This window comes from Suillus plorans (assembly GCF_016647745.1).
Source record: "Suillus plorans strain S12 chromosome Unknown HD556scaffold_138, whole genome shotgun sequence".
NCBI classification, from domain to species: Eukaryota; Fungi; Basidiomycota; class Agaricomycetes; order Boletales; family Suillaceae; genus Suillus; species Suillus plorans.
In genome coordinates, this window is record NW_024537522.1 from 1 (window position 1) to 17,038 (window position 17,038).

Here is a 17,038-nt window from a genome sequence, read left to right on the forward strand (position 1 = left end):
ACGAACTTTGCAATGGTATCTGGACCAAACTCTAATACAACACTAGATAACTTGTAAACGTTGTTTCTCGAAAGGCAGAGAATAGGAATTTCACAAACCATGTCTTAGCGCAGATGTCGAGCATGAGCCACGAGACTGTCAAAATAAGCATAGATACACTAATAGGCATAACAAAAGACAACATAGTGTCGATCAACTTAGCTTCATCCCTCAAGTGTTCTAGCGCTCGGAAATAGGGGTGTGGTCGTCCGTGTTGGAGACGGGGAGCAAGCATTGGCCGCTGAGTTCGACAATGTACTGGCACGCTGAAGAGGACATGTATGTCTGGCGAAGGACCTTGCATACCTGTAAGAACTAGTGGCTCAAGAGTCAGTATATGATTCTGTCTAGGACGACGATGACAACCCACAGATGCGCAGCAAAGGATATCTCTGCAAGAAAGGCAACCTAGAATGTAAACCCGGAGTTCTTCGGCAAGGGACAGGAATGCTGATTTTAGGCTTGATTTCGTGATCCATTCTCTTGACAAAGTGGTCAATGGTTTGGATGCGTGGGAGGTTATGTAAAAGTTGTGAGACGTAAATTTTCCAATTGGGTCAGCGCCCCCAGGGAGGCTACTCATCCAGGAAACAAGGCCACAGGTTCGTGGCATGCTGATGCATCAAACAGGGTAACTGTAGCGCACCCGTGATGCATCATTGCTGCAATTATACTACCCTTTCTCCTCACTAATGCATCAGCTCCCTCCCGTGCTGATGCATCAGCCTCCTGCCAAGCTCCCTCCCGCTGTGATGCATCAGCCTTTTCCGCTGTGATGCATCAGCTCCCTCCCGTGCTGATGCATCAGCTCCCTCCCGTGCCGATGCATCAGCACGGGAGGGAGTTGATGCATCATGATGCATAGTAGTGCTCCGCTTGCCCATTTTGCTAATGCTTCTTGCCCGCCTGTTCGCCGCTTGTTCTTGCCCCTCCGTTGGCCCGCTCGTTCTTGCCTCCCGTTGGCCCTCCCACATTCGCATACACCTACTACTCGTTCGAATGAGACAGCCAATGCTAGCACAAATTTATATTGGATCTTGCTACGTATGCATGTACTATGGGTACTAATCAATCAATGTCCATGTCTTGCTGAGTGACGAGTGAGTGGTTGAATATGTCCGCCAGTGCCAAGGTGTCAGTCCAACTAGTCCTGAAGGACTCAGCGAGCCTTCGACATAACGAAGCTTGACGTTTGGCATATGCTATCAGTCCCTCGCGCTCATCATCATCATCCATGTCGTGTAAGGCATCTTCTAGCCCTCGCTCGTCCCAGCATTGCGCATCCCATTCGAAAAATTGTAGGATCCTCCGCATCTCTTCCTTCAGCAGCTCCACCTCTTCAGCCCAGCGCATCGCCCGTGCCCTGGCTTTGCACCATTCGATTCGCATATCTAATTAACCGCGAACCTTAGGCTTGAAGCTTCCAAAACAAAAAAAAAGTACTCGCCTTCCAAAGCATTGTCCTTGTCCATCTCGTCAGGTGCAGCTCCTCGCATATTCCAGATCCAAGATAGTTTTCTTGTCCCCTCTGATTCCCCCCATAATAGATCTGTCATCGAGCGGATATCCGCTCGGTTTAGTGGCCGCAGTGAGGAGTGCCACCCAATCTGATTCAGCAGTGGTGCAAGAACCACGAGAGCCTTATGGGCACGCTCATACGTGCTGGCGGCAGCCTCAAGCCTTGCTTCAACAGCTTTGAGTGTATTCCGTGCCCTCGTATTCGCACCTTGTCCACGAAGGTTGCGATCTTTATACTTGAGGATTGCAGTCTGAGCACGCAAGTTTGAACGTAGGGAACGGAGTGCATCGTGAGCTTGCGCATACCGGAGCTTCCATTCGATGGTTTGGAGGCGGGTGTCACAAGGTGCTGTCTTGCCGATTTGGGATGGTAGCCAGAGTTTGACGGTTTCTGGTGTAGCTACTGCAGTGGCTATGCCACCAGATACTGAACTCTCGCTGACACGTAGTGCAGCGAGCGACGGCATGTATAGTTCCTGTAATTTAGTCCAGGTGTCGATCCTGCGTTGCAGAGTGTTATTCCGCTGAAGCATCTTCCCTTCTTGATTGTCTGTTGCGTGAACTCTGAGGCCGGCTCTGTCAGCTTTCATTCGCCGTCTAGAAAAAAGTAAGACCAAGATCTCATATGCAGCACTCAGGGGACTTACTGTTGTTCCTCGAGTTCTAAGCCAGTACTGATCAATACACTAGGAGTACAGTCCTCGTGTAGCGCAAGGCAAGTCCCTGTTTGAATATCATTCTGGTCATCCCTAGCCAGTTCCAGTCGCACAGAAGCCATAGTGACAGCTATGATGCACGGAAAGATCAGCACACAGTGACTGATGATGATCCATACATACTTTCCGCCCTTCGTTCGAAAGGATTTGGCTTTGCAGGGTCACGCTCCCAAGCCTCCACCTGTTCTCTCCACTGGGCGAGAGCGGCACTATATTCACCTCTCAAACCTTCTTCAAGGTCATCAAGGGCTTCGTGATGATCCTGCCGCTCCGGTAATGCATCCTTCATCTTGTGAAGCATAGTATGACCTGATAATAAAGGAGGTCAGCCCAAATATGCTCTTCAAGACCGAAACTGCCTCGGCATAGTAAGGGGTTGATGTATTATCGAGGCGACTGGTGGATGGAGAGAAGGTGCATGGTGCGTCTGCACAATTGAGTGTCGGAGTAGTCGAGGTTAAGGTATCCAGTTGCAATAAAGGATGATTTCAATGAAAATGTACGAACCAAGTTTAACTACCTTTTTCCAATTTGAGTCTCCAAAGTAGTCGTCAAGGGTGTCTCGCCGTGCACCAGGACCCATCTCTTTAGTACTTGAAGCGACGGGGTTGATATTGGCCCAGCCACGCTCGGGTGCTTCTCCATCAGTCCGACCGACCCCACTCTTAAAATTGAACGAGAATGAGGTTTGACACTCCTCGATGTGAGCAGGAAGGTGGAACTTTGGGACGAAAAAAGAGATAGTTTTGAAAGTGGGCAGGAGGTGCATTGAGACTGGAAATGTGCTCATACGGTGCCATAATTTTTTGTGCCACTGGCACGCGATATCGTAAGATACATTCAGAGTGTCGATTACAGTGTGGCGCAGCGTTGAGAAGAATAAATAATCCATGTTGACATATCTACAGACCGTTAGATCACCAATGTCTGAATGCAAAACACGATTTACCTTTCACCCTTTTGGAGATCTCCAACAGCGTTGGGCCGTTTCATGTTGTGGCGGGCACAGTCAACAGTACCTAAACCTGTGGCAGCAAGTCCACGATTAGATTTTGTGTCCGCCATGTTCACAGCGTTGTGACTTGAGCATGTTGATTTCTGTAGAACACCATTAATACACGAAAAGAAGATTTAAATAAAACAACCTCTTGGGTATTGTCCGAATTGCTGTCCAAGAAGCCCTTATAAGCTTCATCCTCCACGAAATAGGCCCACCCAGAACTCAGGCTTGGGTCCACGCTGTCATTCGAGACAGCCTTGCGTTTCAACCGGAAGTTTGCATCGATAGCAAGGAACAATCCGTAGAGCCAACTAATAGTATCTATATCAGCGATAATACCACTCAAGCTATCTAAAACTCACCGTCGAGGTGCATCTTTCCAATTATCTGGAAGGTTCTTCCCTGGATGTGGACAAGCTGGGCACAATACAGCACATTCACCTTGAGCTGTCGCTTCTACACCCTTCGGATCGTGACCTTGCCCTGAGCGTTTGAGCATCTTCAGGTGACGCCATTCACGAATCATCCGCATAAACGACTCGTATCGATCCTGTAAAGAAGCTTTACTGACCATAAGGATACTTGAAATTTTGAACCTACCTTAATGAGAAGTAGACCGGTGTTGTCAGACATCCGGCGAAGTCCATGATAAAATTCATAGGCAGATATTTTTGACTCAAATGAGAGCAGGTGATACTGCTCCAGAACGCGGAATGTTGCAGCAGTTTTTGGATCTGAGGTTGTTGAAGGAAATAATGACATTCGAAGTAGCTGTTGCATACGACTTTCGGCTATTGCACAACCGCAGAAGTCGAGTGACACTTCGTGTATACCGAAGATGTCGATAATGACAAAATCATCATTAAAAGCACGGTGAGGATTGACACATTGCCGGCCAGTGATGTGACCAAGCTGAATGCGGAGGCCCAGGGCTTTCAGAGAAATTCGCTCGAAGTATTGACCGTTCCACTTCTGTATTTGAGATTAAGTCTATTATCACAATTAAATGCAAAGACATACCTGCAATCGGTGAAGCGGGTGGTGCGCATGGACTGACAAAATACAAGTTGAGCAATGAAGCTCTGACCCGAAGCAGTCCTGACATTTGTACTCAGGATTGGGACCATCACACTCTAAGCACAACCGCATGCTGACTCTTCCTTCAAGACGGATCATTTCTCGAAGGAATAACGCTCTGTGATTCAGCCACGTCAACAAAGGATGGTCCTGATTAAACATTGTGAGGGGGAAGTCAAATTATGTGAAACATTGTAGTGCACGTACACCTGCTGTTCGTTTTCTCCTTTGTTGGCCTAGAACATCTAATGATACTTCGAGTGGGAGATCGTCAAGTGGCTCTGGAATTGAAAAAAAGGTGTCTGAGTTGCATAGAGTTCGTTCCGCATGAGTTTGATCAATATAATGGTCCGGGATGGTTGCTTTAGCATTCTTAGGAGGTAGAAGACACTTCTGCGTATAACTGACAGAGCCATCATTGTTGACTTGGTATTGGGTATGCTGGCGATAATGGACTACTGGCGCTGTGCGATAGAAATTGAGCTTTGGTTTCCTCTTCCGTTTTGGCGAGTTCTTCGAGGTAGAGGACATTGCCTTGGTACATATGATAGTCTGAACTGGATATGGTGGCCCTGCCTCAGACGGACCAGGACCCATAGACATTCTTAGATGGTGTCGAGCAAACAGAAATCATATGCAGCTCTCCGAGCCTGACATGTCATGTGACTTGCCGAAGGGCGTCGATGAAGCCAAACACTCATCTCTATCTAGGGATGCTCCAGAAATTTGATTGCTCTTTTCCTCAGCCAAAGCGGAATACCTGAGATACTGGCTACATGCCATGGGCCTCACAAAAACCTTATATCTCTTCCTTACCCTGATTGTCTTCTAACTGAATGGCTGCACGCCATGAGCCTCACAAAAAACCTTATATCTCTTCCTTACTCCGATTGTCTTCTAACTGAATCTGGCTGCACGCCATGAGCCTCACAAAAAACCTTATATCTCTTCCTTACTCTGATTGTCTTCTAAACTGAATACATTCTCCCATAATCGTCCCGACTATAGACCGAGCAATGTTAGCAAATGCTACTAACGATACAACATCAAACTTACAGTGTGTCATCTACTGGCTGCGAGCCTACGCCGGATGGCACGATGAACTTTCTGTTCCCCGAGAAAAAGCGACCGAACAGCAAAGTAGGTAGGAGCACGATGGCCTGGGGCTTGGAGTTCAGTTTTTATATCATCCCTAAGGTGGGTGTTTAAGTATAAAATGGAAATGAGATGGAAATCTCACCAGAGATATGACGGAAAAACTCCAATGTAGCGGCCATAGGTAACGCAGTAGAAAGGTGGTTCTAGATCGCGCTTGGCAGGCATGTTGTAGAATATTCCTAGATACGAAAAAATAAAGCATTCATCCGCCATAGCATAGACGGCCTCATCAAACTCGACACTGCCCTCGTACACAGTCACAGACTCCTCTGGCTCTGCCATGTAGGGTGTTGTAGTGATGTCGACCCAAAGGGGATCACACATGGAGAGACGGACTGGCAGCGAGGAAATTTTGGGTTAGCTTGATACCTAGCGCTTCCATTGATATGGCAAATCACTCACCTTAGAACACAAGTGTTAATGTTGATGAGTCAAATTGGCAGCGGCCAACGTGAGGTTCCAGTAGAAGCGTCTTAGACCAACGAGGGCTAGCGTTTGATAGAGTTTCGGTCCAAGTAGAATGGATTAGAAGCATCTTAGACCAACGGGGGCTAGCGTTTGATAGAGTTTCGGTGCTTGCAATCACCGGTGTCAGGATTGAAGATTACATGATTGATGCATCACTAACATCACATCATTATCATAACTGCGAGACAGTGATATCACAAGTAGTCTGGTATAATAGCTCACCACGTGTATGACCTTCCAGCGCATCGTGAGGGTCGACCATGACATGCATGAGCAAGTCCTCCAGTGCTAAGATGAGGCTAGATGCTTGATGGGATATCAAATCTACTCGCTGCAACTCCTCTCCTGTCCCCATAGCCTGCAAAACGATCCCATGAAGTAGCCGGAGACGTTGTTGAATGCCTTCCATACCACCTAGTAATACATTGATTGAATGCATGCATGTTCCCGCGTCACCTGACTGACAAAGATCATTCACCAGCCCATCTAAAAGTCTTCGCGAGGATCCACCAATAATGTCTGCAAGTGCAGCTTCGGCACTTGTGAGGTCTTCCTGCCTAATGATAGTTTAATGTAAAGTTCAAGTAGCTATCAGTAACGTGCAGCTCACCATGGGTGCCTTTGTGATGATCTCGTGCGGACGCTGTACCTGCTACGGCTTTGGGAATCAACATCATTGTTGGTCGGACAGTTGTGTTGTTTGCAAGATTTTTGCTGGTTCTTCTTGCTGATGATTGCACTATTTCTGCGTCTCCTGATACATGTCAGTAGTTAAAACAGAAAAGCAAGTGCTTACTTTGCATAGTATTTCTTGCGGTAAGAATGAGCAGCCTCAATTTTATCTTGTGATGTGTGATACAGCCGAGGTCAGCCCATGATGTAGTAGTAACCAAGTTTAGAACAAGTTGTTGAAAGTAGCCGCGTCGACTTTGGGAGATTTACTACTAATTGCTTGATATCCGATGATCACCAATCATGTCTCACTCAAAATCAATGGTATAGCAGTAGCTAATTATTCAGAGCATGTATGTCGGGGTTCTACCTCATACAACGATCAAATTATGAGCTAGACTCAAGTAAATTGCAAGTTGAGTCTTATGGCGCTGGTTCTAACGTTCAACTATTCTACACGCAAAACTCACACATACAGACGAAACACACACACTCTTGTATTGTAGAAATATTAGTACTATACAATCAAATCTAGACATGATGCGACAACTACAACGTTGCAGGTGCTAATCAAGTAGAGTACAAGGGCAAATAAGAAGACTCGGCTGGTGGATGAGTTGCGACAAAAAGGATTAAAACTTACCAGCGTTAGGAACCAATCCTCGAATCTTTTTGAGGCCCGGCCAGTGGATTGAAAGGTGCCAGCGTTAGCAACCAATCCTCGAATCTTTTTGAGGCCTGGCCGGTGGATGAGTTATGACAAAAAGGATCAAAACTTACCAGCATTAGGAACCAATCCTCGAATCTTTTTGAGGCCCGGCCGGTGGACTGAAAGTTGCCAGCGTTAGCAACCAATCCTCGAATCTTTTTGAGGCCTGGCCAGTGGATGAGTCGCAACAAAAAGGATTGAAACGAAACTTACCAGCGTTAGTAACCAATCCTCGAATCTTTTTGAGGCCTGGCCAGTGGATGAGTCGCAACAAAAAGGATTGAAATGAAACTTACCAGCGTTAGTAACCAATCCTCGAATCTTTTTGAGGCCTGGCCGGTGGATGAGAGCAAGAATAATAGACAGAAATTTGCCAGCATTGGCAGCCTTGAAACATTTTATGAGTGTAGAATAGTTGAACAGATCCAGCACAGTAGAGTCTCACCTGTGTGTACTATGTGTGAGTGAGTTTTACAAATGTAGAATAGTCAGCGCTATGATAGAGTCTGTGACACCTGCAAACTGATCACACTGCCACACGCTAACTTGACGTTCTAAAGTAGGCTACACACATAAGCACATCGAAACTCAACTACTGCTTAATGTTCATTTCTCGATGTCTAGGTGAGTCTTTGGTTGTTTGATCCCACATTGTATACTTATTACTCGATGTCTAGGTGAGTCTTTGGTTGATTGATCCCACATTGTATACTCAGGCTTATTACTGTCACGACGCTCTGTCCGAACACTTATTGTTGGTTCAAGTCACATCCCATCATCGTCATAGGTTAGTCTACATGATTGCATGGACAATAACAATGGGCTAACGGTGCACTCAGCAACGATGGCCAGTCTACCAACTTCATCTCAAGATCCACTGGAGGCAATATGAAGCCGATATCAATCTTAGTGCAGGCACAGCTAACACCTCCCGGTATGTAGTACGCAACACTCAGATTGTGTCGTCATCCCTCATTACCTGATCACTAGTCATTCTAAAACACAAATCGGTGCCGATACCATTGTTTCCGTCGTTTCCATCCATACCACCCTCTCCTAATTTGACAATGTGGTAAGTCGATACCAAAATAGCTCTATTTTTTTTATTCGCTCGGTATTGACTCGCGAATAATATAAGGATGGACGTCTACTTCATATGGGAATTATTTCCCCATCATCCTTCATATTCACGCACAACAATGCCAGCAGCTTCGTGGACTACCAAAGCGCAGTATACATGGCTCCAAGAACAAATGCCAGAGTACATGCAGCAAAGCACTGGGGACAAGGACTACTCCTGCTTCTGGCCCGGCATACACAAATATTGGTTCAAAACATGGCCAGAGCGCAATATTCTGTTCCCCGACATCCCTGGTGACGTGTCGCTCACTGTTGAGCAGACGAAACAAGAAGTTAAAGCTGAAGAGCAACGTAAAGTTGTAAGTCGTCGACTACGTGTTTTTTTTGTATCGTAAACTAAAGTAAAATACTTGTAGCAACTGGCAACCTGGTTCCGTTGGCGGGCGGGTTCATCCAAAAAGAATCGCGGCTTGAAGAAGGAACAGACTGTCTTTGATGCCGCCCTGCGACTGAAGACGCGTGCAAAGTCTGTCGAAGAGATCTATATGGGCATGGTCTACGACGAGCAGATCAAACCCCTGGTCAAGGCCGAACAAGAAGCGGGCAATGTGACTACTTCTGGTCACCGCATGGCATTGGGTCGAAGGTTCTCCAAGGAGCTCTTAGAAGATGAGTCGGACGAGGTTAAGAAGGAGGTTAGAAAGAGGTACGACAAGCAGATAAAAGGTAGCAAGGGAAAGGGTGACATACTGGATGACGAAGATGATGATAACGATGAAAGTGATCCTGATGCCATCGCAAAGTAAGTGTTTCGGTCGATGTACCTGGTTTTAATCATACTCACATGTCCTACAGAGGTATTGACGAATTGCCAATCATATGCCAGCGCTTTGCACGCCTTGTCAAAAAACAAACTCAATTCATTGTGTCCTTCATGTGCGCCGGACCTGACCCAAGGCATAATCAGAACATAGTTACTTTATCGTAAGTGAACCGAATCAGCAGTATAACTAACGTGCTTACCTCCAACTAAGGTGCCATCCATCAGAAACCTCTGGTGGGCGCAATTTTGCCCACTTGTACCCTGATGAGGACTATGCCTTCCTCGGTGCGTACCAGGAATTTGCAGAATCAATATTCTGTAAGTCATTTCCTCATTATCATTATGGGCTCGCATTGATACACACTTGTCAGCTGCGAAGGAACATGACCCCTTGCTGCCAGCTACCACGAACGTCGGAGATGGCAACAGGAGTGAGGAACTCGAAGAGTATGGTAGCGGCGAAGAGGATGAAAGTGGCGAAGAGGATGAAAGCAGAGAGGAGAACGAAGGAGGTACTGATACCATGAGCTGGGATAACCCCGGCCTTTATACGATTTTGCAGACACCTGATGCATCAACCGGACCTGATGCATCAACCGGACCTGATGCATCAACGACAACTGATGCATCAATGGCAGGCACCGTGGCGCTGGCACCGGCTGGCTTCACTGATGCATCACTTCAGCTTACGGGACCATTCTACTCTCAGGTAAGAGTCTTACACGCCGTCACTCCCACTATGTTACCTGACGATTTTCTGATATAGTCCCAATATCCTGATTGGTCACTGGATTTGCACAGTGTTATGATGCCTCAAGCTAGTGCGCCTCTCGGCTCAATTGAACCATTCGAGGCCCGATTTTTACAGCCCGGTCTTATGGCTACGGGATATCTTGGTAGCAGTACCGTGCAGAACACATCATTCAGCTCACCAGCTTCTTTGGGATTCTCGCTTGCTGACACCATGCACGGGTGGAATTTCAACAATGACAATCTTCATTCGACAGGGTGGGAGACATCTAGTCTGTCTTCTTCGTTGACCTCTCCAACCTCCGCTGAGCGCAGTACCACGAGCCCTAGCCTTGACGAGCACCTTCCTCAATTTACTTATCAGCTTCCCACCCTTCCAGCTGCCAACCCCCCTTCTCCGACTGAGACCGCACAACCTGCTGAAGTTCCCGATTCACAGGCTGGTACCGGACGTGCTAAGTCCAAGCGCAAGTCCAAGTCGAAACTTCCTACAACCAAGTCTCTCACAGCACACACCGACAAGCCTCGCTCTGCCGCCAAATTTATCACAGACACTCCCACTGTTACGGCCGCACCCACTACAGCAAAACTCACTCCCCTGGTCAATTCTACTGAGCATATCCCTGTGATCACGCTTGCGAACGCTGCCAAACCCAAGGCCAAACCCAAACCCAAACCCAAACCCAAGGCACATCCTGTTAGTACCAAGTCTAGTGCAGTAATGGAGACAACACACGTCGCTGCAGATGATGAAGGTAACGCGTTGGGTGATTCGATTACTATCAATAATATCGTGCAAAAAGCTACTGCGAGTCAGATTGGAGCGGCACGTGTATCTAGTGCTGCCGTGGTCCGGTCCCGAACCTTGGTTCGAACCTGACCAATGGTCAGGTCCATCCATGGTTCGGTCCATGGTTCCATATTTTGGACGGACCGAACCGAAATGAGGTTCGTGGTCCACTATTTTCTGAACGGTTCTCACATAGGTTCGGACGTTCCCGAACCGTTCTGAACCCCGAACCGAATTGTCCTCGCGATATCGGCGAGGCACACCCATGCTCACTTCGACTTCGACTTCGACTTCGACTTCGACTTCTCCCCCCATGGTCATGTCGACTTCGGGGATCCTCAAGATTCGCATTGTCTTTGAATCGGACGCTCGCATCCCGCACCCCCGGTTGTCAGAAGATGCTCAAGGTATGTGAACTGCCAGTCAATAATCTCAATATATTGATTGGTATATCACATTGGTATAGATCTACTTTTTGCTTGCCCCCGGTTTCCAGGAGACGCTCGAGGTATGTCAACTGTCAATAAGCTCAATATACTGATTGATATATCATTGATATAGATTTACTGTTTGCTTGTTTCACACATAAAGGGAGCAAGCCCCACCAGGTGAGTTGTATCATTTCCTCTCGACATGTCCGAATCTGACGGATGTGCTCTCAATGCTGACGGCTCCCTCAAGGACGCCAAAGATATTGTATTTTACAATGACCCTGATGATATTATCCCACTTGGCACTCCGTCCTCTGCCCAGCCAACACTATCTACCACTCCCACAGGCTCAGACGCCTTCTCAGTGCTGCTGAAGGCTGGGTGCAAACCAGCACTGGTTACTGCAGGTGCTCGTCGCTCCATTCGGACATTCAAGCCTTCTGCTCGCCTCCGCGATGCCGACAACGCTTGCTCTCACCCATCATCCTCAAACAGCTCAACAGCCCGCAAACGTGCATTATCTAGTGCGACCGAGCGGCTAGTCAGCAAAAAGGTCGCATTGCAGCTCTCAGCCCCGTTATCTGATGATGACGACTTTCACGCGGCTGGTGCCGATACAGATACTGACACTGATCCTGGCACTGGCCACACTGGCCACTCTGAGTCAGTCGAAGATGAGGACGCACCCGAAGATGACGATGCGCCGACAGCTGAAGATGAACCTGACGATGAACCTCAAGACTCAAACATCCGAGCCACTCTGTCAAAGAGTGAGCGCACTGCTGATGTTCGCACTGTCTTCACTCGCAATGACAAGGAATGGGTATGCGACGCAATGCACTCGCGACTTCCACGTTCACTGCATTACAATTGCTGAAGGGAGCATATAGGAATGGGCACCTTTCTGCAGCAGTAGAGGCTGAGGGCCATGCAGCTTCGTTGGACAAGTAGCTACACTGTCTATGTTTTTTGTCACTAGCTGTAAAAATTTTTGTGTTCGGTTCGCGTTCAGACCGAAAAAAAACCGAACCTGACCGTTTTGAACCGTTCGCAAAGGTCCAGTCCAAGGTTCGGCAAGTCTACTAGAACCGGACCTAGGTTCGGTTCTTGGTTCTTGCTCAACCCTCAATGAACCGGACCAAACCGGACCGCGGCAGCACTACGTGTATCGAAGCGCATTCCAATCAAATCCAGGCGGAATGATATTGCTGACACAATCGGGTCAGATGGCATGACATTCGTTGGTATTGGTAGCAAGGAAAATCCAAGTGTTTTGGAGGAGGTTGGGGGAACATCATCGAAGCGTACTGCTGACTCGACTGCAGAAGGTGTGATTCCAACAAAGTATGTCTGAAAAATCCTGCTCTATTCTCACTCGCTAACAGAAACAGGAAAAGACGAACGAAGGCGTGAGCCGACTGGCTTTATGTTGGCTCCATGAAGTTCTCTGTTTGATCCATGCTCTGATCATAAATTTTCACGCTATACAGATGTAATAGATGTGGTCCCTAGACCTTTATCCTGTCTATGATTAGTGAATGAAGTTATTCTTGCATTGTGAAAGCTTGTCGCGAAGGAAAAGCTAAGATCGGACGCAAGACAGAACAGAACGGCGTGACTCAGACTTGCAGGAATTGAAAGAATACGAGTAAGGGAAAACTTGAAAAGAATGAATATATGCGCATGCTACAAGTATCAGCCTGCATCGCGTGAAAAATTGGACTCGAGACGGAACAGAACATCGTGACTCGGACTGACAGAATACAAGCAGTGATAAGTAAGGGAGAAAGGGAGAAAGGAAAATGAATATATGCGCACACTATAAGTAGTTGGGTGATGGGCTGGGAAAGCAATGAGCCGACCTGCAATGCATGGCTGATGCATTACTGATGCATCAGTATTGCATCAGTAATGCATCAGTAATGCATCAGTGCTATCCGAGGATCCACGCTGCACTGTTGCATCACTGGATCCCTTGCAACTGCAGCAAAATGTTGCATCAATATGACACTGGGGCCTGACAAGGCCCCCCTCACATCTTGACATTGACCTACATTGACCTGCTAAGTATGTAGCGAGCTATTGGCAACAATCCCTCCGAAAAGACAAATCGTTACATGGTAACGCTACATCGAGTAACTTAGCTTCCGAAAACAGGTTTAATTGGCTGACTATGCTACAAAATATAATGTGATCAGAAATACGCAAGTACTACGTACACAACGGGACTGCGAAGTTCGAGGGTTAATTACGAGAATACTAATTATGACGTTCGATGCATCGCCCACCTGGGACCATGAATCTCGACACCTTTGCTATGAGCGAGATGGCACATGTCGTAGAGAAGCATCGCAAGGCCAATGGTGAGAAGAAGGGAAAAATCAGCGGGCCAAAGGACTATTCGTGCGCATACGTTCGCCGGCGAAGTATATCCACACTGGAAAGGGTATGCCAATGACTATGGCAATGCCTGCAAGCAGGGAATTGCCTCCACCATAGCCGAGTGCCGCAAACATCTGTTCTCCAAACAAAGGGAATGCGAAACCAAGAAGTGAACGGAACGTCTGATGATGTATTCAGTAGACGCCAACGAAATCAGAGGCCATGTAAGAAAGACTAACAGATGCGGCTGCAGTAGCGCTTGCAGCATAGGTGAACGTATCCACGAGATAAAGTTGGATAGTGAGGCTTCATGTCAAGAGATTAGACGTGGAAGAGACTAATGCACCGGAGCACACCCACAAACTTGTCATCAACCCGAATCCAAAGATAGCGGTACCAATGATGGGCATCATGAATTGGGCCTCGGCTTGGGCAGACCAGCCATACCAACTAACACATGTCAGACCCCATAGGAGCAGGAATAAATGCGTCTATCTCACAATAGTCCCACTGGGACAAACAACGAGCCGAATATCAGAGCAGGTATGCGCATCTCGGGTTTACCCTGCCCTCCATTTTTGGCAGCGAGCTAGGCATAATAACCAGCGCGTGAGTTGGCACGTTCAAGGTAGAAGGCAAGTTGACATACGTATATGTATATCTTTCCTGAAACCCTGGCGCCAAACAAAGTGGCGGCTAGAAATCTGACGCCTGTTCCGAGGTACGTCAGGCCTCCAATTCCAGTGCTGAAGTGGTACACCTTCGAAAAGAGGTCTGAGCAAAAATTGTTAATGACGATCCCTGTAGGCAGGTATGATCTTACCGGGGAAAGTAGAAAACATCAAGTAGTAGATACCTGACAAATGATCTCAGTTCATGTCCAATATAACTTAATGCGGTACTGACCGTATAACCTGGATAGATGACATCAGTGAACCGGGTGTGCATTACATTAGATTTAGACTTACAGAGCCATATACAAGCTCAGGATAAAACATATAAAACTCCTGGTCAACAGTATGACCGGTCGCTTGAGGTTGAGCCATAAGTAGGCCCATTTGCTCATCTCGCCTTGGAGGGTAGGATGTCCCACGGTTGTCTTTTCGGGATCCAGAGCCACGTTATCCAGACGAAGCCTGATAAGTGGTGCATAGGTTTCTCTCAAGAGAGGAATGCCGATCATCGCGGCAATGCCGGACATGGCGATAACGACATAGAAGACATATTGTACACCAATTAATTCTGGGATGAAACCCCCCATAACGGGACCGACAGCAGGGCCTTGCAGGATGTGTAAACGTCATACGATATAAAACCGTATACGACCCACCTATCAAGGGTCCGATGCTGTACAGTGCAACAGCTGATGCTCGATCACGTTCGGCAAAGAGGTCGCTCACGACGCCTCCGCCGCATGCTATGGGTGGACTGCCTGCTAATCCAGCTTTGCAAAGAATGAGAAAGGATGGAGCTTGAGATGTTCTGAGACGTACCTAGAAAGCGGAAAACAATGAAGGATACAGTGTTGGTTGACAAGGCACAGCCAAGATTAAAGAAGAAAAAGAAGAGGTTTCCTAGGTGGAGCACCTTGAACCCATTCAGGTAAATGCTGGTCTCATTGATGGATGCACATGACGCACCCATACACGGCCATACACTTCAGACAAGGGTGCTGCAAATAAAGGGCCGATGGCAAATGACAGAAGGAAGATACTCAGAGTCAACGCTATGACTGTTGGATTGGTTATATCAAATTTGATGGCGATATCGAGTAAACCGGGTGCCATAATAGAACTTGCTAACGGCGTAACAAACGTGTACAGTGCGACCTGATATTGACATAAGACATCGTAAGTTGAACTTGTGGATGGAAAAACTGACCAGGGTAGTCGTTGTCCATTTTTTTTGCGGGAGACCAATTCCTGGGGTTGGCAGGGTGGTGTTCCCAATCGTAGTCTTTGTCGTGAGTATCCTCAACGTCGGTAGACTTGACTTGTTCGCTTTTCATGGCATGAGTATCATTCGAATGATCTCGGTGAGCAAAAGAAACGGTGGTTAGAGAGCCCGACATGGACACCGAGTGGCAGGGAGGGATGATTCCACATGTCCTAGACAGACTCTTAAATATCAGATGATAACCTGACTGAGCAAGTATTACTGTTGCGCTTTACCGCTGCACGTTTACGTTGCAATTGCTGACATGTGAGATCTATCTGGTCCAAGCCGAATTTGAGTCATGGGCCTGCCTGAGGATGCCTGATCGGCTCTCTCATATTGGTAGCTATGGAGGGCATAGCACCAGGATACAAAGAGCACGCGGCTACACAGCCAGTCTCCTGTCCAAGAGGCTGCCGAAACTTGAGAAGAGTCCTGAGTATAGCATCTATGACCAGCGCTAGAGTTTACTTACTTATAGTCACCCCCTAAATCGCGCATCGAGTAGTGGGTTGGCATGATGCGTCAGCGATTCAGACAAACTGGAACATCGGCCTCCGTATTAATATTCAACATGACTAAATGGGGAAATCGGCCCGAAACCACCAGTTGTGGCACGAAGCCTTGATTGGTTTGGGCCATGGGCTAGTGCCTGTTCTGGAGCTCCTGAGTCAGTTAGTGATGCGGGTGGTGTATGAGATGGCGAGGAGGGAGTGGAGGAGGTAGAGACAGGATTTGAGGCAAGGAGCAGAAGGTATTTGGCTGTCCATCTATCTGTGGGAGATAATGGTGGATGAAAAACTCAAGCCGCAAATATAGTAAGTGACGCACTTTGCCCGGGATTTAGTCCCTCGCCATGCTACAATCCAAAGCATGCCGATACTGAATCTCCTGCAAGACCATGAAACTTCAAAAGGGAGTTTGATGCCTAGCAGAGAGTAAGAAGTCCCAGAAAGCAAATGGTCTGCGCTGTCACAGCATTAATACGATCCTGTGGTTATCCTATGATATGCTCCGTGATAAGATTCCTGGCGTAGCAAGTAACTGTAGCGTACGTTTAACGACTTTCGGTGCTGGAAAAACCAGTTCGCCAACAGTCCATTCTCCCCTTGCAGCTGACCACCCGCTCACTGCATGCCATAGCTCCTGGACAAGGCCTAAGCATGCTCAAGCAATAGTTTGACTTAGCACAGAGAGCTCCTGAGAGTCCTCAGTAAGCGCTTGTCATTGGGTGGGGGAGGCGTGCAGCGTGAAGTGTGCTCTCTCCTAGTCTCTTCTCACTTCTCCAGGGCCATCTGCTAATTGGTGCAATCTCTGCGCGAAGGAGGCGACCAGATTAGTCTGATTCGAAAGACTTGAGTGCCCGGGATGCACGAGCAACTTGCTCATGTCTGTCCGGGGGAAAATGATGAGTTTAAAAACTGAAATCACGTAGACTGTATATCATTGAAGGTCAGCACGGTTTGCACTTTCTCGAGCAAGTCCATCAT

General features: G+C 47.5%; 4 protein-coding genes across 4 annotated transcripts; 1 reads left to right on the top strand and 3 right to left on the bottom strand.

Moving 5' to 3' along the window:
- Positions 1 to 1,107: 1,107 nt before the first annotated feature.
- Positions 1,108 to 4,953, bottom strand: HD556DRAFT_1451635 (uncharacterized protein; the record flags this gene model as incomplete). Its single annotated transcript, XM_041307988.1, has 12 exons — positions 1,108 to 1,402; positions 1,483 to 2,154; positions 2,205 to 2,343; positions 2,397 to 2,582; positions 2,781 to 3,175; positions 3,223 to 3,371; positions 3,419 to 3,584; positions 3,636 to 3,823; positions 3,874 to 4,245; positions 4,294 to 4,325; positions 4,377 to 4,500; positions 4,558 to 4,953. The coding sequence occupies 12 exons, from the start codon at positions 4,951 to 4,953 to the stop codon at positions 1,108 to 1,110; spliced, it is 3,114 nt and encodes a 1,037-aa protein (XP_041152041.1).
- Positions 4,954 to 6,148: 1,195 nt separating this feature from the next.
- Positions 6,149 to 6,493, bottom strand: HD556DRAFT_1251178 (uncharacterized protein; the record flags this gene model as incomplete). Its single annotated transcript, XM_041298988.1, has 1 exon — positions 6,149 to 6,493. A coding segment is annotated over one exon (345 nt), but the record flags the coding sequence as incomplete, so codon positions are not given.
- A 2,063-nt stretch (positions 6,494 to 8,556) lies between these two features.
- On the top strand, positions 8,557 to 12,182 carry HD556DRAFT_1451637 (uncharacterized protein; the record flags this gene model as incomplete). The annotated part of the gene is made up of 12 exons (XM_041307989.1): positions 8,557 to 8,796; positions 8,854 to 9,239; positions 9,293 to 9,421; positions 9,472 to 9,578; positions 9,632 to 9,969; positions 10,027 to 10,860; positions 10,902 to 10,958; positions 10,997 to 11,207; positions 11,267 to 11,308; positions 11,362 to 11,408; positions 11,482 to 12,054; positions 12,111 to 12,182. The coding sequence occupies 12 exons, from the start codon at positions 8,557 to 8,559 to the stop codon at positions 12,180 to 12,182; spliced, it is 3,036 nt and encodes a 1,011-aa protein (XP_041152043.1).
- Positions 12,183 to 13,589: 1,407 nt separating this feature from the next.
- On the bottom strand, positions 13,590 to 15,684 carry HD556DRAFT_1531977 (multidrug resistance protein 4; the record flags this gene model as incomplete). The annotated part of the gene is made up of 12 exons (XM_041309517.1): positions 13,590 to 13,795; positions 13,853 to 13,919; positions 13,974 to 14,063; positions 14,114 to 14,202; positions 14,263 to 14,387; positions 14,437 to 14,469; positions 14,520 to 14,527; positions 14,582 to 14,894; positions 14,944 to 15,057; positions 15,107 to 15,200; positions 15,254 to 15,442; positions 15,475 to 15,684. The coding sequence occupies 12 exons, from the start codon at positions 15,682 to 15,684 to the stop codon at positions 13,613 to 13,615; spliced, it is 1,515 nt and encodes a 504-aa protein (XP_041152044.1). The 3' UTR covers positions 13,590 to 13,612.
- Between the last annotated feature and the right edge of the window lie 1,354 nt (positions 15,685 to 17,038).